The sequence below is a fragment of the Condylura cristata genome, unplaced genomic scaffold (genome assembly GCF_000260355.1).
Source record: "Condylura cristata isolate star-nosed mole 26May11 unplaced genomic scaffold, ConCri1.0 scaffold00017, whole genome shotgun sequence".
Lineage (NCBI taxonomy): Eukaryota > Metazoa > Chordata > Mammalia > Eulipotyphla > Talpidae > Condylura > Condylura cristata.
In genome coordinates, this window is record NW_004567118.1 from 43,946,075 (window position 1) to 43,970,283 (window position 24,209).

General features: G+C 38.1%; 1 protein-coding gene and 1 pseudogene across 1 annotated transcript in view; one reads left to right on the forward strand and one right to left on the reverse strand.

Moving 5' to 3' along the window:
- The first annotated feature begins 6,810 nt into the window (after positions 1-6,810).
- FBP2 (fructose-1,6-bisphosphatase 2) overlaps positions 6,811-24,209 on the forward strand; it is a 52,896-nt gene continuing 35,497 nt past the window's right edge. The window contains exons 1-3 of the mRNA XM_004684922.1: positions 6,811-7,000; positions 14,342-14,504; positions 15,947-16,039. Of these exons, the coding sequence (XP_004684979.1) occupies positions 6,831-7,000; positions 14,342-14,504; positions 15,947-16,039 (426 nt within the window). The 5' untranslated portion in view covers positions 6,811-6,830. The remainder of the gene's footprint in view (positions 7,001-14,341; positions 14,505-15,946; positions 16,040-24,209) is intronic.
- On the reverse strand, positions 18,028-18,621 carry LOC105853742 (annotated as a pseudogene).

Consider the following 24,209-nt stretch of genomic DNA (forward strand, 5'->3'; position numbering starts at 1 on the left):
CAAATCTCTAGTGTGACTGTGACCTAGTCTCCAACTTATGAATTAAATGTAAATTTTCAGATATCTATATTGGGTTAAATGGTTGCCTCAGTCTCATAAAAGACACATTCTCATTCCAAACCCTAGGAACTTATGAATGTGACTTTATTCAGAAAAATGATTTTTGAGATGTCTTATATTAAGAATTTTGAGAAGCACTTATTCCCTATAACATGCATGTATTCTAAATATAACGACAACTATCTTTACAAGATATGCACACAGAGGAAATATGAAGACAGAGGCTAAGATTGGTGTGATGTTTGTTAGCATAAGTCAAGGAAATTGAAGAAATGTCCACAACCACCAGAAGCTGTAAAAAACAAGAAAGTTCTTTTCTAGAGAGTCTCTGAAGGAAACCTCATCCTTCTGGTGTCTTGATTTGTGTGACTGGACTCCACAACTGAAGAACAAATTTCTGATGTTTTTAGTTATTCACATTGAAAAACTTTCTTGAGATAACCCTAGAAAAATAATGTAATGCCCTTTCTGAAATGGTGATGGCTTTCTGTGTGTTTTATAATAATGTAATTCATGATCCTTCATGAAACAGAGCCTAGACAACAATTTGTTCTTCCTTCATAGGGACTTTCCCACTGAATAGGTGCTTGGACTTACACAAATTATTGATTTGGAACACTAAACTCAAAGTGGCTATGATGTTTCATTGAGTTGCTTCTCTGAAGTTCTGAGAAGCTACTTCTAAAGTGTAATTGCTCCTCATGATTTATACAAGCTGGGGTAGAGCTTGTGAAACATGAAAAGCACACCTCTGTCTACTGGGAGTTCTGGTGAGCTGCTAAGAAGGCAGTGGGGTAATAGAGAGTGGGCTTTAAGATGCCTCAAAGGGATCAGTTTGACCTGAGATCCAGTCTGTGAGCCTGCTAGAGACTAGGTAAATTCTCAAAATATTGCTTGCTTTTCTTGGGTTCATGGGGAAACTATATCTTATAGTATCCCTTGCATTTAAGTAAGAGTCATATAACTGAGGTTGGACCAAAAACATATGAATAGAAATATATTTAACTACCTCTTAGATTGAACATCCAATCATCTTTCCTCCTTTCTATGTAACTTCTGAAATTATGCATTTTCATGACAGCATCACATGACATGACAATAGGAACCAGGGTTCCTTGCCTACATTGGATTGTGATAGAAAAGAGAAACAAAGCTTTACTTTGGGATTATTTATTACTTCAACATAACCTAGAACATCCTTAGACTGAGCTTTGAATTTCTTAAATTTTTCTGAAGTCAGATTCTTCATTTATAAAATGTTAATTATACTACTTATTGTTGTAATCAAGACTTTCTCTGAAAGTAACAGAATCACATTCATTCTAGCTAAATAAAAAGTGGATTTTTAAGAAAGATTCAAAGATGTCTTGTGAAATAGATTAATTTCTGAAAGACACAACTTAAATAAGTAGTTAATCTAAAGTTTAGGTATAGAGTGATTCCAACTGCATGACACCTAGAAGACAAAAACATGAAGACAATAAAAGATGAGTGGTTGCCACGGATATGATCAGAGAGGGAGAGATGTGTCAGAGTAGGAAAGAGGAATAGACTGGCCACAGAGAATAATTAGGACAGTGAAAATACACTGTATGACATTATAATAATAGATGCATGCCATTAATTCATTCAAAATCACAAAGTGTACAACCCCCAAAGTAAACTGTAATATTAACTATGGATTTTGACTGGTAATTCAAAATTCCCACCACCAATTCACCCATGTGCTATCACCATATTCCTGGGTGCTCTTCCCACCCCAGTTTTGATCCTGTTTCTCTCTCCTCCCCCATAAAATGTCACGGGTTTATAGTTGTTAGTTGATGATCATTTTTACTGTTACAATTGCTTTTTTCTCTCCCACCCCATACTTTATACTCCTGCTATGAGTGAAACTAAGTATGATCCCACTAAGTATGATCCCATCTAGCTCTATCCATGCTGCCACAAATGGCATGAGCTTATCTTTTTTGATTGCTGAGAAATATTCCATGGTGTATATGTACCACATCTTCTTATCCAAATAAAAACCACAATGAGATACCATCTCACACCAGTGAGGATGGCACATATTAAAAAATCTAGCCATAACAAATGTTGGTGAGGATGTGCAAAAAAAGGAGCTCTCCTACACTGCTGGTGGAAATGCAAACTGGTACAACTGTTACAGAGTGAACTTGGGCTGCCTGTTTGTGGAGCCTCACTGCTCAAAATGTAATTTTCTGCAAGCACACACAGAAAGGGTAATGGGTTTATTTACAAAAAGGGGAAAGGTAAAGGAAACAACCTAGGGAAAGAGAGAGAGAGAGAGATACAAAGTAGCTGGAATACTTTACCAAGACTGCTAACTTGGAGATCTAGTCCCAAACTAACACTGCCAGTCCCAGTCACACGGTCTGAGAGCAGTTGCTCCAGAGAGAGAGAAGCATTACCTCTTCAGAGTGACAGTTGGCAAACTGCTCACTAGTTTATCCCCCAAAGTCCCAGAATTCCTGCTTAGCTCCACACTTAGGTCCTTGCAGTTCTCTCCTTGGTACTGCCAGGAGTTGTAGTTTTCCAATCACTGAAGTAAGGGGTGGAATCCAGAAAGCTGGAGCAGGGGGTGGTGTCCACAGGCTCTGCAGAGTTCTTTCAGGACATCCTTCCACTTAACAAAAGAAACTGTAATCTTTATTTTCCAACTTTGTTTTGTTATTTTATAAAGTTGATACTTAACCACTAAACTGATTTTATTGGTGCATGAGAAAAAGTGAGAATGATCAGCAAATAATCAGATTTCCTATGTGAAGGAGTTTAAAATTGTACTCAATATTTAATGTTTAATTATGAGATAAGTGCTGTTTCTCTGTGGTGGCAAATGTGCAGATATATTTTAAATGTTTTGTCATAGCTGTACATAGTTGTATTTTCATTTGACGACATTGCTGATTATAATAAAAATTTATTGCTTGAAAACTTCCCTTTCTCCAAAATAAATTCTTTGTATATTATGAGAGAATGTGCGTAAAACATCTTAGCAACTAAGAAAGAATGTTAACAAAGAATATCCCTCAGTATTCTACAGTTGGTATTCTACATTCTAGAATCAACTTTGGGAAATGTGAGAGATTGCCTTGGCTATTGGGAGGGCCTTTTTGTCCTAATCGACTGAAGATCAGGTCTGAGAGCATCTTTCACTAAAGCATAGCAAGGCCATAGCTAAATTTGTTGTCATCAGTATACCTGTGACACTGAAACAAATGTGAACTGAATTTTCTTTCTCTCTGTCCTTCATGTCTCAGTTGTTCTATAAATATCCAGCTTGTCATGTGCCCTGAAAGAACTTTGGTATTTACTGAAATGTCAACAGCTGTAACTTCAGACTGAGGTAACTTGAACTTCTAACATTTAAACATAGTGACATAGGGGTATAATTTCTGCTCTCAGCTGTCTGTCTGGACTAGATGGTACCAGAAATAACAAACCCTTCTTCATATCCTTTTGAGGAAATGGCATTGCCTGATTATAAATAACACCAGTCAACACTTCTATCTAATCCCCAAATCAACCAGCGTTTTGTTAATTTATAACATCTGCAGAGCATTGGATGGAAGTGTTTCTCTGGATAGTTGTGCAAAAATCCTGGCTAGTTTGTTTTACTTCCAAAATTCTTTGAATAAATACTTTAATAAAATATAATAGAATTACTGGAACAACCAATAAATACATGCAAAGAATATGCCAATAAAAGCCACCATGAAATATTGATTTCCAGCTACTTGCCTATGATTATCATGAAAAACAAAGTAACAAATATTGGCAAGACTATGGTGACATTCTTGGTGCCCTAAACACTGCTGGTGAGAATGAAAAATAGTGCAATTCCTTAAGAAGTTCAACATAGAATTACCATATGACCCAGCAATTCCATCTGGGTATGAACCACAAAGGAATTGAAATCAGATGCTTGAAGAGACATTTATCTACCCATATTCATAGTAAACTTGTTTACATTAAAAAAAGATAGAAGACACTCAGCTATCCATCAATAGATAAATAATAAACAAAATATGGTAAGTCAATATGAATATTGTTACTGACAGAAAATGTATATCTTTGGTCATTAAGACAGCCAAAATATACTTCTTATACACATTTGGACAGCCTAAATATATTTCTTATACACATTTGGTCTTACAGAGTTCTTGGCTCCCAGCTCTCTTAGGAATTTCTTAAATGATGAAGTGTTGAGCATTGAAGGCTTTTTTTTTCTCTTTGTTAATGAGGGAAAATTTTGTAAACTACCTGAGAATGCGAGCTGGTTATCAGAGAAACCAAAAATGAACAGAGAATTGGAATTTCTAACCCTAATCCCTGATTCTGGTAAAAAAAAAAATACCTCCATTAGGGCCCTCTCTGGTGGTGCAGCCGGTTAAAGCTCAGCACTGAGAAGCTAAAGCCACTTGAGCATGAGTTCAGTCCCTTCCCCAGAGGTGATCCACATGGTGAGACAGACCTCTCTTGACCCTCTGGCTGCTCCCCTCAGTGGTGTACTTCATAGATCTGCCTGGTCTGCTCCCCACTCTGTCTTTTGTGAATCCTCTCACCACCCCTGAGACTCTGGCCTGTACCTCAGTTCTGTATGCATAAATAAATAAATCTTAAAAAAAAAACCTCCATTAAATACCCAACAGGAGAGGTTTTAGAGAACTTCCTGGGTGGTGGTTGGTGAATTAAGTGAGATCCAGCAAAATGGAATAATATGCCTAAATGGTCTAAGCTATATTCCTAAATAACATCTTCAGCTAAAGACAAAGGATGTTGGGGTGGAGAAGAGGACTGATCATAGGAAGTTGCCTGTAAAAGGAATATGCAAAACAAAGGTATGACTGTTATGCAGATTTAAGTTGCCACCATCTCCACTGATAAGAGATACAGATATTTGGTCATTCCCTCTTCTCATACAGGTGGGAGATTTTCTTTATACCTGTGTGTGAGAGAAAGGGTAATTTTCCCTACCCCTAAAGGGCTAGGTGGAGCAATCATATTAACATCAAACAGATTAATAGGAGAAAATAACAAATTTATTTACATATACATGGAGAATGTGCATTGATATAAATTCTAAAATACATGGCATAAAAAGAGGGTATTTATGATGAGTTAAGGAATGAGATAGGGGCCTGGGGCTTCTAGTAGAGGGCAGAAGGCCTCACATAATGAAAGGACCAAATGCTGTATGTTTGTCTACCATATAGACAGGTTTCTCCAATAGGACAGTTATTTCTGGAGATAACTCAAAATATGGTTAAGATTCCCTAATTTTCATTCTTTTAGGTAGTTAAGGGAGTAGTAAAAATTTCTGTTGAGACTGAAGGCTCTTGATTGAACTCAATTCAAAGCAATGCACATACCAAAGTGAAATGTCCTGGGGAGACTGACATCTTGAAGGGTGGGCTATTAATAATGAAGCATCCATAAAAACACAAAAGAGAACTTATAGTTGGAGAACCATAATATTTCATTTTGCTGCGGTGCTGGCTGCCGTGAGAACAAAAACTCCTTTGTTTCAGACCATACATAGGTATCTTTTCATTTGTCTGTTGACTTGACTCCTTTAATGTCTTTTGTAATAAATTGATAATCTAGAGAGTAAGCCAATTTTTAGCTTTGTAAATCATCTATAAAATTAATTGAAACTAAGGAGATTGTCATGGGAACTTCTGGATTTTGGCCAGTAAATCAGAAGAACAGAAGAACAACAACCTGGACTTGCAACTGAAATCCAGAGTTGGACACCTAGTTGTGAGAACTTCCAATTTGTAGCTGGCTGTGGTCAGAGGCACAAGTAAAATTTGGACTGGTAATTGAGGTCTTAGGTTGAGGCTGATCTTATAGGATTGAGTTCTTTTCAGTGGAATTGTACATCATCTCTGATGAAATCTGTCTACTAAATGTTTGAGAACTGTTTGTTGGTATAGAAAGTTCACCAAACATGTTGAAATTGGGTCCAGGAATATTTTCAACCAACCCTGCACAAATGCCTATGGGTGTCTTGTGCCAATACAGATCCCCTAAGTCTTGGGACAACAATTATTTCTAAGCAGTTTGTTAGGAGTAAGGACTTCAATATTTACTTTGCATACTTCTGTGGTTTTTCCTTTACAAGTGCAAATCTAAAGAACTGATAAAATGGTCCTGGTGCCAGGCATTGTGCCCTGAAAAGAATGTTTTCTTCCAGATATGGTTATCTATTAATGGATATTCATTCAGTCATACCTGCTTTCTGGAAAGAAAAAGAAAGCTTTTGAAGTTGTAAGTAGTTCTGTTGTAAGTAATTGTAAATAGCTATTATTTTATTATATGATCTATACCTTGGAGGAGATACTCTGCTAATTTGCCTCCTATAATCACTGGAGAATCAGAGTCTACAGTAAATATATGTGAAAAGCCCTTATGAATCTGCTTCTTAGGGTTCTCTCTCTCCCTACCCCCTCCTTTTTACTTCATTCCTCTTTTGAAAAAAGCTTCTCTAGAGAAAGTAGGTATATGCTTCCTGGGCTGCTAGGTTCTATTTCAAACTTGCTTAGGGCACCCTGGCATAACCAAGCCAGACAAACTTCTCTGAAGACTTGCCCAGTAATTTCAACCACGTGGGCTGAAGCACATTTCCTTAAAGCTCCTCACTTCAGGCTAGAATTTCTAAGCACTGATATAGGGAAGACATAGCTCTTAGATAAGCAGGCATTTTGAACAGAGAAAAAGAAAGATTTGAAGAATTACCAACAGCAATGACTGACAGAAGCCCCTTTGAAACTGATATGCTCACTCTGACCCGCTATGTTATGGAGAAAGGACGTCAGGCCAAAGGGACAGGGGAGCTCACACAACTGCTGAATTCCATGCTGACTGCCATCAAAGCCATTTCCTCAGCAGTGCGCAAGGCCGGCCTAGCCAACCTGTGAGTAGTGTGGGATGCATAGGGATCTGGGGCCAGGTGGGATGTGAGTAAAGCTGCAGGTCCCGGGGCTAGAAACCCACATTGAGTTTGTTTGCCACTGTGCCTTGGAAGAAAGTTGCAATTAATGTTTCCATCACATGTGCTTTAATAAAAGCACATATACAATATTCCTTTCAAAAAAAGGAAATTTGGAGATTTGCTTTGTGAAAAAATATATATATATGTAATTTTTCCTGTTGCCACTTTCTATAATAACAAGGCCAGTGTCTTGTTATATTAAAACATATATTGACCTATCGTGACTGGTGTTTTCATTCTACCTGGCACAAATTAACAGCCAGGACACTTTGGAAGTATCTTTCTGTAATTTGCAGATAGGAGTGTTTTCATGTCAGGGTCATTTACAAAACAGGTAACTTTCCAGGGCCAGGTTCTATATCATCTCTCTCACAATGGAAAGGAATCTTCTGCTGAGAATTTCTTCTCTGATTTTCTTTATGCCCTCCACTTAGTGTATAGGAAGTGGGAGGTACATGTCCAGGAGGAGGAAATGCAGAGTGAGATTTCACTTGTGCTCTCTGCTATTTTAATCTAAGGACAGAAAGAGACCAAGTTTAAGTAGGTTATTTCTAAAAGCAATTTCTTTTCAAAAAGCAGTTTCTTTGGACTTTCCAGCAGAGGCCTTCTTAGATATTGAAAGGACTTATTATTATTTACATTTCAAAATAAAGAAATAGCAAAGTCCAATAATTGAAAATATTTATTCTTAACAGTTTATTGCTTTGAGAAGAAATGATTGAATTAACTCAGAATATAATTATAGAATTTATTTATATGACTTGTGAACTAGTAATGGGATGCTTTATGGTTGGCTCATTCCCCCAACCCCCACCACTTATTGCTATAACCTTGTTACTGCATCTTTTGGTGGTCATGTTCTGCATTTAAGGACACTCATGGATGTGAGGTGCAGCCATTTGTTGCAAGGTCCTACAAGGTGGCGCACCCATGGTGGTACTTGGTGGTGACAACAAATACAATGCATACTCACTTGAAGTCCTTGGAAACTGCAACCTTAAGAGAGAGGAATTGTAATGAAGCCAGATTTTCAAAAATAATGTTTGTTCAATGTCCTCCCAAGACAATTTCCCCCTCCACCAACATTGTAGCAAAATGACACTGGACCCACTAAAGTGACCTTGCCTTTCCCTGTGGTTAGGCCATGCTAACCTGCCATTTCCTGGGCATCTCAGTGTTATCATCCCACTCATCAGGCTCCTTTTCTCTAGAGCTCGGGCAAGACAAGCTGCTGCTGTGAGGACACCATGATAATCATGGACAGAACTCTGAGACAGTGAGTGTCCAGATGAAATTTGCTCAGGAATGGCATAATGAAGGTCATATGACTTAGTTTTTCTTGCCATGTAATAATGGACAATGATCTACTCACAATTGGACCTCAGCTTCCCTGGATGAGGGTGAAACAGAATTTTGTGTATCTTCAGTAAGTTATAGTTTGTGTACCTTTAGCGTAAAGTGTCTCTTTCGTAAAGTATAGTTTGCAAGAGAAATTTTATTTGAGGCTTTGTAGGAATTTATAAGAAAATGATAGTGGGGTGAATGACCTCTGTTTTTCCTGTCTATGTCCATTCAAAATTCATTTGAGTACTTATTGTTTGTAACACTCTTACAAATTTGTACTATAAGAAAAGTGAAAAAAATGTATGTGACACATAAACAAATTTTATTTGGTCATTCAGATATCAAAATATGTTTCTCACATATATTTGGTCTTCTTTTATAGTTCCTACATCACAACTCCCCAGAGAGATAGTTTCCTTTTTTTTTTGTTTGTTTGTTTAATGTCAATGAGATATTTTTTGTTAAGCACCTAAAGATGAGGGCTGGTTTGCCAGGAGAATCTATCATTTGATTAGAAGATTGGCCTTTTCAGTCACATCCCCAGATCTCAGGCTAAGGATGAAGCCTGGAGGTTGAATCAATTGATTAAACCCAGGGCTTAATCAGTCATGTCTATTATAATGAAGTCTCCAAAAAAACTAAAAAAAAAAAAATAAGGCTTATAGCACTTCCAAGGTGGAGATTATGTGGAGATTTGGGGGAGAGTGGAAGGAAGGGTCATGGAAGCTCTGTGTCATTTCTCCATTCCTTTCACTAGGTATCACTTCCATCTGAATATTCATGTGTGGCCTTTATCATATCCTTCTATAATAAACTGGTAGTCCAGAAAATAAAACATTTTCCTGAGTTCTATAAACTGCTTTAGAAAATTAGTCCAACTAAAGAAGAGTGTCCAAGCATTACAGACTTTGAGTCAAAGGAGTAAGTCCTTTGCTTTCTAGAGAATGAGTCCACAGAAGATGTTGGCTGTAATAAATCTGGGAAAGATTTATGAAGATCTGAACTCAAAAAGTACAAGGGAGGCAGGTTGAGATCTGACTCTAGACTAACTCATCAAGGAGAATCCTGAGACTAGTTTATAAACAATTTTTAAATTTTTATATCGTTCTTTGAGTGATCCTCCAGAGTGAGTTTGATCTTTCATAACTCCACAAGTTATATAGTAATCAGTACAGCCATAACCTGGGTACTGTCCCTGTATGCTTGAGGGCACACAAAGGATAGGTGAAACGATGTTAATTTAGAACAAAGTAGGCATAAACAGAGTAGTTAAAAATGTCACTCTGATGTCCATCATGTCTTTCTGGTCTCAGGAACGTCTGCTGGCATGATGGCTGGTGAGTGGTCTGACCTGTACCTGCTCCCACTGCTCCAATCCTTCTATTTTGCTGGCAACACTTGATTTATATTCAGTTGATCAAAAATATAGGTGCTTTCCACAAGCATCCAAAGTGTGTGCATATGTTTATGGGGGGGGGGGGACAGAGTTGTAGGACTTATCCTGAGGAGACACTGTCATAACTGAGTTAACTTTTCAGATATCCTACTGCTGTTGGACAATCTTGATGGATGTTGGAATGAAATGGTTGAGAATTTTTTGTTGGTGTGGAGAGGCACATATTCTCTCACTGGAATTGGGTCCAGGAACTCATTCAGTATTAATGTCACTTACTTGTAGGGCTGTTTTAAACTGTAGTAAATCCACATGATTAATACACATGATGATAACTTCACCTGTGTAAGTATGCTGATTCTATCAGAAATGCTCACTGAACACTTAAGGCTACCATGCATTCAAGACCGGGAGAAATTTGCCTACTGACTGTTTGATGACAGCTATTGACCACTAGGTGGCAGGCACAGCCTGTGAAACAGACTTCAGAATACTACTTTTTCTCTGGTCTGGGTGTGGGATCTATTTGCTGCAGAGGCTCCAGTAGTCTACCAATTCAAACGGCATCTTTTCCCTGGGTCCTCAGTAACAAACATAAAAAATTGCAGCAGAAGCCCTTTAAATGGAAATTTAAATGGAAGATGTTGAGATTAATTTATGAAGATCCTGGCATTGTTTCTTAGAGAACTAAAAGGTTGTACTCCTGCTCAGTTCTGCTCAAGAAGTGGGACTTTCATATATTACCACTGTTTTTCCAATAAGAGGGCCTCAAACTCTTCACTCCTTTGCTTTCTCTGTATGGGAAAATATTTCTATTACATCTCTAATAAATGTAACTTGAAAGTGTCCATGAGATCTCTTCCCCACTCCTTGCTGTAGGAAGAAGGGAATTCTAGTATCCTTCCTCTCTAAACTCCTCACCAACTTTCTATTATCAAGATGCCAGAACATCCCATCTAAAAATTATCACTGAAGTTTTAGTGCTATGGGTGTAAACTCTTCATTACCCACAATCTCACTTGGAGCAGTCATGAGCAATTGGATCTCACTGTGAATGAGTTTCAGTTCTATCTGGAACAGAGAGTGTTAATAATGGGTAGCTTTAGTGAGGTGTCCAGAGCATGGAAGTAGCATGCTGAGGGACAGTTGAAGAGCAGGTTGGTTGGGTTTGCAAAATATAAACTAGAGAGCCTCTATCTGGGCTCTGCCCACCACAGACCAACTTTTCTTTCTCCAGCCAGAAGCTGTATCAAGATTCCATCTTTCTTTCCTCCCGGAGTGTGGTCTGGTCTTTCAGAGTTCTCTCTCTCTCTCTTTTAACATTATAACATTTATATTATATTTAACATAAATAAAAAAGTATTTAGGGCCCTCCCTGGTGGTGCAATGGGTTAAAGCACAGTACTACAAAGCTAGCCCTAGCCACTACAGTGTGCGTTGGATCCTCAGCCTGGAGGTGATACACATGGCATGGCAGATCTCTCCTGGCTTCCCTCAGCAGTGTACTTCGTTGATCTGCCTGTATTGCTCCCCACTCTGTCTCTGGTGAATCCTCTCACCTCCCCTGCACCTCCCCCCTGTACCCCAGTTCCATATGCATAAAATAAATAAATTTCTTAAAAATTTTTATTCATATACCTATTTAAATTATTGTTCATTTAAACATAATATTTACTTTTCCCTCTCCCCCACTTCACCCACTGGTCATTACCATAGTCCCCCACATTCCTCCCTCTTTCTGGTCTCTTTCTGTCCTCCTCCCTTGTAGGATCTCTATGGTTTATAATTGTTTGTTTTGGTTTTGTTGTACTGTGCTTTGTTTTGTAATAATAATTCACATTTTCCTCCCTATGTCTTATTTGGTTCTCTTAAATTCCTCCTATAAGTAAAACCATTTGATATTTTTCTTTTTCCTTCTGACTTATTTCACTGAGCATAATCCCTTCCCACTCCATCCATGCTGCATGAGTTTATCTTTTTGACTGCTGAGTAGTATTGCATTATATTACTGGTAAATTACTCAGATAATGTTATATAAATAAACAATAGATATGGCTGCAAAAAAAAAGGCCTCTAGTTTTGGGCATTTGTGTTGTTTCCAGGATTTATCTATTGTAAGTAGTGCTGCAATATGCAATAAATACAGGGGTGCATATATCTTTTTCAATTAATGTTTGTGTGTCCTTTGGGTAGATCCCTAGGAGTGTATAAATAAGAGGATTGGATTCATGGTTCCTTTAAAATCTGATGCAAAGTAGCAGTTTGGTTGCTGCTATTTGTTTTTCTTTGGTATGAAGTAGTATAATTTTTGAGGCCAGGCTACCAGTAATATTTTCCAAGGCAGATGACTCAGCTCATGACCTCACATCAGGTATGAGATAGGGGAGATTTGTTGAGGAGGTAAGAAGCTGTCAGTTAGGGAAGAGGATGGGAAATGAATTGTACCATCCTCCCATCCTCCTTTCAAGTTGCTCAGTAGTTTTCAAACTTTGCTACCTATTAGAACCACCTCAGGATTCCTTTAACAATTAAATGCCATTAAACAAATAAAGGAAGGAAAATTACTTTTGTGCCATCCTTTCTTTGTAATTCAAAGAAAGTCAGTGGGATTCCAGCCCCTACACCCAGTGCTCTTTTCTATTGGTGCTGTTGTCTTATTTCCTGTTCTCAAGATTAAAATGTAGAATCAGGCAGAGGGCTTCTCAGCAGGCCAAACATCCTGGTATGAGGACCATACCTGGAAACAGGTATCTGAACAGCAGGCAAATGTTATGGCCAGATTAGCCAGATAAGCTAAAATGCCTTGCAAAGATTAACAAAAAGCTAGGTAAGAATAGGGATTAGAGATAGTTGCTTTGATAAGTAAGAACTCTGGAGACCCCCAAACAAAAGCCTCTGGTCACTCCACTCTAGTTTGCACCAGAGGACAGCATATCACTGATAATACTCCACCACAGATGTGCATTCCTCTGTACCTGTCCATCTTTTCTGAACCTGGTTCTAAATAGACATGAGACTTCCCATAGTTTGGGGCTGCACATTTTTAGGAGTAAGAAGCTCAGGGCTCTCTCCACTTGGATTTGGGTTTTCTTTCCTTTGACAGCTCTGTTCCCAGTGCTGCTACCCTGCAAAGTGACAGATATGTATTATGTCCTCAGGCATTGTGACAACAAATGTGACTCATTGTGACAACATTGTGACTCTTGTCCTCAATGAGTAGATAATCCATCAGAAATAACAGTCCCTTGAACAGGTTGTGAACCAGAAATGACAGGATTGTGTATGGTATATGATGGGAACTTGAGGGTAAACCATGGACACTTCAGGATGGAAGAAACATCTGACAATGCATGGGTAGCATTCCCATTAATGCCCTGAGTGAAGATGGAAAGGAGAGGAGCAGCTTGCCAATGGTCTGTGGCCACAGGATTGATGTTGGAATGAAAAGGCTTGAGTGGGATGATAGACTATGACTCTTGGGGGGAAAGCTTGGAGGTTGAAGACAGCAGCAAATCCAGATGTAAAGCAAATGTGTTCCCTGGAGTTTAGGGAACTGAGATTTACTATATAAAGGGGTGAGGAAGAGAGGCCAATATAAGAACAGGGATTCTTCAGTAGGGCCTGGGGTCTGCTCTTGGAGATGTGTGTGATCTAACAGAAATTTTCAAAGATCCCCTGCCATGAGAGTGGAGACCTAGAGATCTTTTCATGAGAATAGCTCCCCAGTCCCCCAAAAGAGACAAGTGTGCCAATTCCAAAGTTAACACCCTTCCTCTTCCCAACCTCTGACTGGGAATATAGTTGTCTCTGGTCAGCAGTGTAGGACATTCTGGTCAGCACCAATATGTAAAAAATTTTTCTATTGCCCAAATATAGGCTAGATAATTCCCTCTTCCCCCATGTTGCTGCCTTCCTGCCTGTAAGATCTTTTCATTTTGAGATTTTTGGAGCTCTCTTCTACTTGCTAGATAAGATGCTACTCAATTTAGATAATATTTAAACCATTTACATATTCACAATTAGCTGGATTGGATTTTTATTTAATACAAATACTCTAAACAGAAAGCTAGACTTTTTATTGTTATGTTATTTCTTATATTAATGAAAAGATTGTGAATAACCAAATTAAATTATTAAAATTATCCGCAAATTTCCTTTCCACTCAATTACTATCCTGGCAAGATAATCAATAAATATGTGAAATTCCAGTGCTAGGAAACTGTGGTTCTCTTTGGCAATGTATTTGACTTCATGTCCATTGTTTTCATCTTATAAACAGTGTAGTTCTATAAGACTGAACTCCGCTGAGGGTTAGTCTGAATAAGGGACTGACAATATCTCCAATATAGGAAAGAAGAAAGGTTGAGAATCATCACTGTGGACATGGCATCATTGTTTTGGTGTGATAATTTGAAGGCTAAACAGTGAAGGCAAGCAGAGTGCATTGGTGGGGTTTTAGTATCTGAATGTCTCTGCCTGCCAGTTTCATCTTGTCTAGTGACTTCCTTCAACTGTTCTGTTCTTAGGTATGGAATTGCAGGAAGTGTGAATGTGACAGGGGATGAGGTGAAGAAACTGGATGTGTTGTCCAATTCCCTGGTTATAAACATGCTCCAGTCCTCTTACAGCACCTGTGTCCTGGTCTCAGAAGAGAATGAGGAAGTGATTATCACAAACAAGGACAGGCAGGTATGTGTGCAGGAGGCCTGACATGCATGTTTATTTTTATCAGTAGCAGTGGTGCAACTGAGTTGGAAAGAGTCTTTGGTTGCTTTGATTTTCTTTAGTTTCTGGGATTTCCCTTGGTTGCTTACCTTTTAATTTTCAGAAACAAAGGATCACATACATTTTTAAATTGGAAGCATGCTGTCCAGTTAAAAAAAAAAAACAACCTCTATAGCAGGGAAGTGACAAACTTGCTAAAATGCCTCAGTGATGGGGTTCATGGGTTTTCTCTCATTGTACATGTAACAAGTGCTGGAAATTTGGGGGGCTATAAATTGAAATTCAGTAAAAAGTAGAGTTATTAATTTTCATCCTTACTTTTCATCCTTACTTTCATTCCACCTCTTCCCCTAGCACCTATATCACCAAGAGATGATAGTTTCAGCAAAGATTTCTTCATACCTGACAAACTACTAGACTAATGTCATAAAGAAGCCATAAAGATCCTGGTTCAAACTATGGTTTGAAAAAGAGTTTACTATAGAGAGAGGTTTGCTGATGGTCAAAAAAGTTCAATCCATGTTTACCTGTAAGATAGTAAGGCAGAATGAATTCTGGGCACTGTGTTGAAGTACCATTTCATTATGTCATGCCAGGACAGGAATTTAAAGTCAAATTTATTAAGTGTCTATGTACGTTAGTTACTGTGAGTGCTCTTGTTAATTTAAGCTAAATCACACCCATATTTCCAACTTCAAATTTGTACTGCAATGATCTTTGGTGACCTGGCCAATTGAATCCATACTTTATCCCAGTTGACCTGAGCCCCACTGATCTTCAGTGTTAGCTCTTGAATGTGCCATGTCTGCTGTCAAGCTTATGTTAGATGCTCAATAAATATGTTGAATCAATGCAAATATCGATGAATGGACAAACTTGGATAGAGAGAATGGGGAATTTCCTAGTTTATGGATTTTCCTAGGTACCTCCCTCATTGCTCAAGGAAAAAAAGAGAAATATTGATCATTAAATCAAGAACTGACCTGATTGTAGACACAGGTAAAGCTATCCCAGCTTGTCTTCCCTATATGGTATGATTTTCAAACCTGGTCTTCTTTCACTGTCACATCCCTGAGTCCTCAGTGGGCCCTGGTAGGAGAGGAGGCAGAACCAGAGAAAATTAATATAGTAAAGAAATAAGACAAGTATCTTGGGGGGGGATCTCTTTGGCACAGAGATGCAGACCTGGATTGCCCTGTGTAGATTCAACTTAATCTGTTTATGGACAGGTTGATCTTTAGTTGCACAGTTCATTTATACTGATACACTCTTCCCAATGAAGAAATTGCATTTTTGGTTGAAGGTATCCTGCTTTTTGTGTAATGCTGTCTTTGCACATGGCAAATGGGTGAAATGTTGGTCACAAGATGACCTAACCTGGTATTTCTTCTCTATTCTGTCTGCAGGGGAAATACGTGGTCTGTTTTGACCCTCTGGATGGATCTTCCAACATCGACTGTCTGGCCTCCATTGGAACCATATTTGCCATCTACAAAAAGGTAAGGAGATAGTCTGATCTGTTAGGTCTCTCTCTGGCAGAATCTGGAATGTTCCTAGGTGGGAGCCTGTAGCCTGAAATTTTAATCTCTGTACTTCCACTATTACAGATAAACAACTTTTGTCAAATTATGAATCTTGGGCTTCCCATTGGAAACCTGAATTAGTAATTTTTCCTTTGCATTCTTCATTACTTTAATTTTAAAACATTCATGATGTTAAATGGGGTCTTGTTTTGAAAATCTGGATGGAATTCAATGTCAGGCATGTATTAGGCAGTTTCTGAAGGTCCATATTTAGAAGCTTAAAATAACACCTATTTCTTATCTCCCAGGAATATAGGTTGAGAATCTACAGGAAAAGGTGGATCCTCTGCTTGGGGGCTTATAAGGATAACAACCTAGCTATCAGCCTTCTCAGTGAGAAGTTTCAGGTGGTGGAGTTTCATTCTTGGGGGCAGGGGTTTGCTTTTAAGAGAAGTAGCTACTAAGAGAAGTAGCAACTTGGCTAATTTAGGTCATTGGCAGGAATCAGTTACATTCTGTCACAGGATGGAGATCTTTATTTCTTTGCTGACCAGTGGAGGTCAGTCTCATATTCTAGAGATTTTTTGCATTCCCTACATTCCAAAAGTGATCAAGTAGGCCAAGTCATTTGCACACTTCTGAAGAAGTGCTCCTTGGGTCCTCTCTGGGGTCCCGCCATTTTTTTTTTTTTTGCTATCCAATGATTTTATTGAAAGGTATATCCCGTAGTACCAAAGTATAATGGGAGCTGATTATGTCAACTCAAACATTAACACTGATAATAATAAAAATATTGAAATATTGAAATATTTTGGGTACCCACAAAATATAATTTGCAAAAGTATAACATATCCTCTGGTTCTTTGGTTACTTTTTGAGTAATCTTTACCAAGAACATTGCAATGACTAGTAACCGCTTATACCTTTAATACTGCCAGTCATCTTACATTCACCGACCTGACAGAACACTACCTCAACAATATCATCATCATGAAGATGCCTGCTTCGCTTGCCTTGCTTATAGAAACATTGGGGCAATTAGTGAAAATACATTCTCTTCTGTTTTTTATTTAAAATTCTAATTAGGAGCAGCAGTGGTTTTATAAAAGCAATCCTTAGGAAAAAGTTCTGGAGTGTTAAATCATGTTTTCAGAAATTGATTTATTCTGAGTTACTAATAAAATAAAAGCTAATATTCTTAACCGGACTAGATTGAGACAGTAGTTTTTATATAAAATTTTCTATTTTGGATACAAACAATCATTTTCTAGAAAGAAAATACTAAATACAACTTAATATGCCAAAGTTACTAGGTCTATAGTTTGCACTATATAAAATGCCCTCGAGCTTAAATGCAATTCATGTAGTTCCACATCTCTCGATTGTATATTACTTAATTTCACAATGCCAAGAAACCATTTACCTTGGATAAGATGCTACTTTTGGTGTGTTGTTTTATTTCATAGTTATGAGAAGAAACAAGTCAATAAAATTATCAAAGTAACAAAAAAAAAACTTATTATGCCTTAAAAGTGCGTTTGTGAAATCTCGGGTTTGATGCCACCTCATAATTTAAACTTTAAGTAGGTTACCATTTTGAATACCACCTAACTACAATATATTGACCCAATATAGAAAGTTACATCAGTATTAGAAATAAACATTCACAGTTTACCTCCCAAGATTATCACCATTTTCACATTTATGCTCTTAGCTTTGATTTATATACCTCGTGGATGAATTCAAATCTAGGAGTAATTCCAGGCAGTTTTCCCAAATCTGAGAACATCAATGCTAATCTAGTCATTTTAGAGGCTTCACAGCTTAAATCCACTATAATATCATGAATCCACAGCTCAGGATTGTAGAGAAAGCCTTCAGAAAAGTGTTTTTTTGGTTGCTGGAATAATCCCATTAAGGACCCAATTCAGAAGTTGTTGGAAGGTGGATTATTCCTGTAGAAGCTATGCTTCTACAGAAACAATCCACTTCAACTTTTGAACATTGGATTTGGAACACTTGTTTGATGAATATTCAGTTAACACTTGGAAAGGAGCTCTTGCCAGAAGGTCAGATCTCTGCCATTTATCTTGGAATGTTTCTTCAGAAACATTTCTACTGTCAACTCCACTTACTTCTGTGTTTGAATCTCCAAAGCAGTGATAGACAAGACCGGCACAGAAGGCTTTGCTCTAGAAAATATAATCCTGCAGTGGAATACCTTCAGCTGAGTTTCTAGTCTTTCAAAATTAAGGTTATTTCTCCTTTAAATGGTAAGTGCTCTTGAATGAGTGAATAGTAAAGTGGCAGAAACTCAAAGGGAGTAGTAGTTTGATTTTCCGGCACACCTTCTCCAATACAATTTTTTCCATTCTTATCAAGTCTGAAACCATGAATCTAGACTGGCTTATCTGGATCAAGTCAGCTGCCAGTGGGACATTCCTTTCCTCTTCTACAGACTTCACAGCCAAATAAAAGCAGCTCAGCCCAACACATACCAAAGTGCGCAGCACTGTGAAGCTATCTATGACTACTGCAGCACAATTTTGATTCCCCATCAGGGAGATGACCCACCTGGTATAGTAGATCTCTACTAACCCACCCACTGCTCCCCTCAGCAGTATATTTCAGTCACTCTGCCTGTTCTGCTCCTCACTCTGTCTCTGATGAATCCTCTCACCACCTCCAGACATCTGACCTGAACTCCATTTTTTGTAAGCATAAATAAATAAATCTTTAAAAAAAGTGCTCTCTCTGGCCCTCCCTGGTGGCGCAGCGGGTTAAAGCACAGCACTGAGAGGCTGAAGCCACTTCCACATGAGTTCGATTCCCGCCTGCCCCGGAGGTGACCACATGGTGTGGCAGACCTCTCCTGACCCGTCCGCTGCTCCGTCAGCAGTGTACCTTGTCGATCTGCCTGTTCTGTTCCCCCATTCTGTCTCTGGTGAAGGCTCTCACCGCCCCTGAGCCTCTGGCATGTGCCCCAGTTCTGTATGAATAAATAAATAAATCTTTTTTTAAAAAAAGTGCTCTCTAACACACTCACTTTGCCTCATCTCCCCTTTCTTTAGCTACTGTTTCTAAGAGGTCATTGGATTAATTGGGTTCTCCTGGATAATCCAGGCTACTGTCCCTAGATTTGAATTGGAACCCTAATACCATCTGCAGAGCTTCCCTTTGCCATGTATTGCAACATACTCACATCTGCCCCACATATCTAATGACAGACAGGATCTTATCAGTTAGTCTGTGGTCAGCCAGTAGGAACAGAAACTTCATGTCAAGCTACATAATATGAATTAACTTTAATTTAGGGATTATTCCTCATTCTAATCAGAGTGTTTGTGCCTTTTCCCTTTGGGCTTCTGGGAGGAAGCCGAGAGCACTGGAATTTCTTCAGAATCCAGTTGGTGACTTGCTTTCTGACTGGTTTTAGAGACCTATCCCTAACTTCATGTGAAAACATCATCTCCACTAAACTAATAACCATCAAACAAAAAGTAGGTAATACTTACTTCCCTACTGATTTGGCACTAATCATATACAGTTAATTTTCCATGTATGACTTTCTTATATTCCTAGATTATAAACTTGGTACCAGGCATACACCATATCATCTAATATCATAATCATATATATTACTGATAATGTAATATATTTGTATTTGACTGATAGTGCCCCCCACCCCAAATAAAAGTACCAGAAGTTGATTTTCTGGGATAAAGCTTAGCAGAAAACTAGCCTTAGCAGAATAAATTAATTCGCCTAAACTATTTGGGGGAGGAGAAAGAATAGAAAAATGGAAATTAAGCCAGCCTACATTACAAGGAAAAAGAAATCTTATCAGGTTTTGCTGAATCAGTTGATATTTTTCTTTTTTCTTGTGAAGAGAAAAAAGACTTGTTGAGGCAGCAGGAGAGAATGACACAAGACATTTTCTCTGGTATTGGAAAAGTTAAAAAAACTAAGAGAATGATTCCAGTTTAAGCAAAAAGGAAAGGAAAGGTGCTTTATTTCTCCTTTTTAGTGACAACTTAGAAAAATATTAAAATATGGATGCTATGATACCTGTGCCATTCTGCAAAAAGACACCAGTTATCACTGAGGTGTTTTTAAATATTGGCTTCATCATTATATCCGATTCTGCAGAGCATGAGGCAGGTGCAGCTATCTCTATGTGAGAGTCCAGAGGTCCTAAACCAATCCTCACCTCAGCCCTCAGGAGGCAGGTGCACATACAACTCACAATTTTTTTTTGACAGTTGAACAAAGGTAAGAACTAAAAAGATAAGTAATTTGATTATAGACCCAGTCAATACATGGAAGAATATAAACTCAAGAGGGCCCCTGACTCCACCATCATGGTATTGTTCCTTGCCAACACATACGTTTTAAAAGTATTTAAGATGTACAAATAATCTTCACAATGTATTTAGTTAACTTCACATTGTTACATCTTTTTTTCTTACCATGAGAACTTTAAATAATGTTTATAGCAACATTCAAACATACAATAAGCTATAACTATAGCCATTATAGTTAATATATGTTAACATATGATGTATATCTATCTCCAGAAATTATCTTTTAAGTAGAACTTGGTTATTTTTGATAATATTCACCCATTCCCCCCCCAAAAAAAATCTTAACCCCTGCCTGGTAGCCATCTAAGACCCCAGTATTTTTTAGATTCCACACTGAAGTGAGGTCACACAGTATTTGTCTTTCTGTGTCTGATTCATTTCACTTAGCATGTTGCCCTCAAGTTCAATCCATGTTGCAAATGGCAGGATTTTCATCATAAATGGATGCTGAAGATTATCAATGTTTTTTTCAGCATCTATTAATACGACCATTTCTTTTTCTTTCCTTTAATTTATGTGGTGAATAACATTGATTAAATTTTGGGTGTTGAGCCACCCTTGTATTCCTGGTATAAATCCCACTTTGTCATGGTGTAAAATCTTTTCTATGCATTATTGGGTTTATTTTGCTAGGACTTTATTCAGGACTTTTATATCTGTGTTCTTTGGGGAGATTTGTCTGGAGTTTCTTTCTGTTGTCTTTGGTTTTGTTATTAACATAATGTTGATTTCTTAAAATATGTTTGGAAGATACCCATTTTTTTCTTGATTTTTTTTTGGTAAGAGTTTGAGCAGGACAAATATTAGCGTATATTTGAAGGTTCGGTAGGACTCATTTTGTGGAACGACTTAGTCCTGGAGTTTGTTTCTTGGGAGAATTTTGATTACTGTTTCAATTTCCCTGCTTGTGATTCATTTGTTTAGTTTTTCTAGCCTATTCATTCTTGGATGACTGTGTAATTTTAAAGATTCTGTCCATTTCATTTGGTTGTTGAATTTGTTTGTATGTAAATGTTCATAGTAATCTCTTATTAACCTCTGTATTTCTACAATGTTTATTGTAATTTCACTTCTTTCATTTTTGTTTCTATTTGAGTTTCCTTCTTAGTGAGCTTTGTAAGAGGTCTGTATGTTTGAACAAGGTTTCAGTTTTATTGAACTATTAGTCTGTCCTTTAAAATTTCTATTTTATGTCTGCTGTGATTTTTATTATTTCCTTCCTTCTACAGGCTTTTGGATTTCTTTGTATGTTCTTTTCCTAGTTTCTTGAAATGAGAGACAAGTTTGTTTACATGTGCTCTTGTAGTTTCTTAATGTGGGACTGTATTGCTATACATTTCCTTCTTAGAACTTCTTTTGCTGTGTCCCATATGTGATAATTTGTGTCCTCATTTGCCTAAAGGTACTTTCCTTGTTTTTTTCCTTGACATTAGTCCAGTGTTTGCTGAGTGATATGAGGTGCATTTTCCATGTGTTAGTATTTCTTTGTTTTCTTTTTGAAGTTGATTTGTAGTTCAAATTATAGTCAAAAATATTCTTGGTATGATTTCCATCTTAATGAATTTGTTGATGGTTCTCCTGTCATTAATCTCAGACAATGATCCATGTACTCTTGAGAAAACTGGCTTTTTTTATTGTGTGTGTATGTGTATGTGTGTGCGTGTGCAGGTGTATGCATGTGAAGCAGTGTCCCCAAAATATCTATCAAATTCATGTAGTCTAGTTCTTGGTTTAGGGTAAATATGTCCATAGTTCCTTTCTGTCTTATTCATCTGTCCATTGGTGAAAGTGGAGTGTTGAAGTCTACAAAACCTTTATGTCTGTTTTCAGATGTGATAGTAGTTGTATGCTGTCCTTTGGTGCTCTTTTATTTTATGAGAATATATTGATAAGTATTATGTGTTCCCATTATATTGTTGCCTTAATCATTAAATAGCATCCATTCATATCACTTGCTGGAAGTCTGCTTTCGTTGATATAAGTATATCTTTGGGTACCATTTCTTTGGGCAAGATTATTTGTCATCCCTTTACTTTCAGTGAAGTTTATCCTTAGAACTTGGGTACATTTCCTGGAGGCAGCAGAAGTTTGTATTCTACCCACCCACACCATTTTTTCTTTTTGCTGGGTGCAGTTCACTTTATTGATGATACATGACAAAGAAGGACACCCTAAGCTCCTTTATCCTTCAGAAATATGGTGTGGAACTGTGACATGATTGGGGTGTGGACTCCCCAGCTTCTCACTGAAGCAAGTGATCCAGGGATTCTTATTCTACAAATGCCACATGGACTATATGTCAAATTCATTGTCATACTAGAAGATGAACTTTACAAATTGGTCATTGAGGGGTAGACCAGCCCCAGCATTGAAAGTAAAGGAGTGGATGCCATTGCTAAAGTTGTAGGACACAACCTGGCCTTAACTGTAGTCCAAGATATCTTTGAGGGCACGTGTCCCTGTGATACTTTACACTCTTTTGTTGAAAGCTTTCTCCATGTGGCAGGTAAGGTATATAATTGACATTTTGGACATGGGGACATGAAAGACCATTCATCTTTCTGTTCAGATCAAGGATGACTTTGCTTTCTACCTTAGTGGCTCTGTTATAGGGCAACCCTGATATGGGCTGCCTGATTGTGGGTGCTCACTATGCACTTAAAGTGACTTAAAATAATATTCAATTGAAGGCACATACAAAAAGGTTAATAAAGGGTTTATTTACAAAAGTAGGTGCTGGGAAGAAAGGGAGGGTGATAAATTGATAATGTTCCACCAGTTCCTCCAACCTGGAACCCAATGGCATACTGAGGACCATCAAAAACCAAGAGATAATAGAAGCAGGAGGTACAAGTCAAAGCCAAAAAACCAAGAGAGTCCCAAGGCTCACATAACTGGTTTTATACCAAATATGGCTGCTTAACTCCACCCTCACGTCTCAGCAATCCTCCCTTCAGTGATGATGGGATTTGTAGTTTCCTATGTCTTGATGGCTTTAGTCTGGAGTGGGGTGTTCTCAAAACCTGTGGTATTCCTTTTGGGGATCTTTACCCCTAATATTCCAGTAGAAGTGGGGATTGTATTCTGTGCAGCCTTTCTCAGAGGGGCCATAACCAGCCTCCTGGCTTTCATTAAGGCATGGACTGTGATCATGAGTGCCTTCATGTTGCCAGAGTTATCTTATATGACCTTGGCTGGAGGCAGGGAGGTTAGGGGGATAAGCAGTTTATAGTGCACTAAACACTATCTTGAGGAGTTGTACTTCCTATGTTTCACAACCATCACTAATGTGGGGCATTTTAAAAAGGCAGATAAGATGACATTTTATGGCCCCAAGCTTCAGGGGAAGCCAGTTCCTCTCTAGGTTAGTGAAGATAATTTTTTACTCCAATGCCATTTTTGGAGTCATTAGGTTGAATGCAGTGTCCTTGTGTTCATTCTGGGAAAGGTTTCTCTAGAGCTCCCCCTTCAGAGGCACATGGTGAGTTCTCAATGACACAGAGATGTCAGATACATTTAAAGAGTGGGTTTATTAGAAAAGAAACACAAAGAAAAGGATACTTACAGAGATGCAAGCAGGCAGAAAGGGATGTTCTGAAGTGGACAGGTTTGCCAAAAGAGGTCTGCATGGCTGCAAGCCATGAGAACTGCCTTTACTGAGGAAAGTAAGTGAAGAGAATCCCCACCATGGAAAGGGTCACAGGCAAACAGGAGGCTGCTGCTCTGTGAAGGGAGAGAGTTGATGGAAAGAAGTATCTGCATAGTCACAGGAGGGAAGGAAG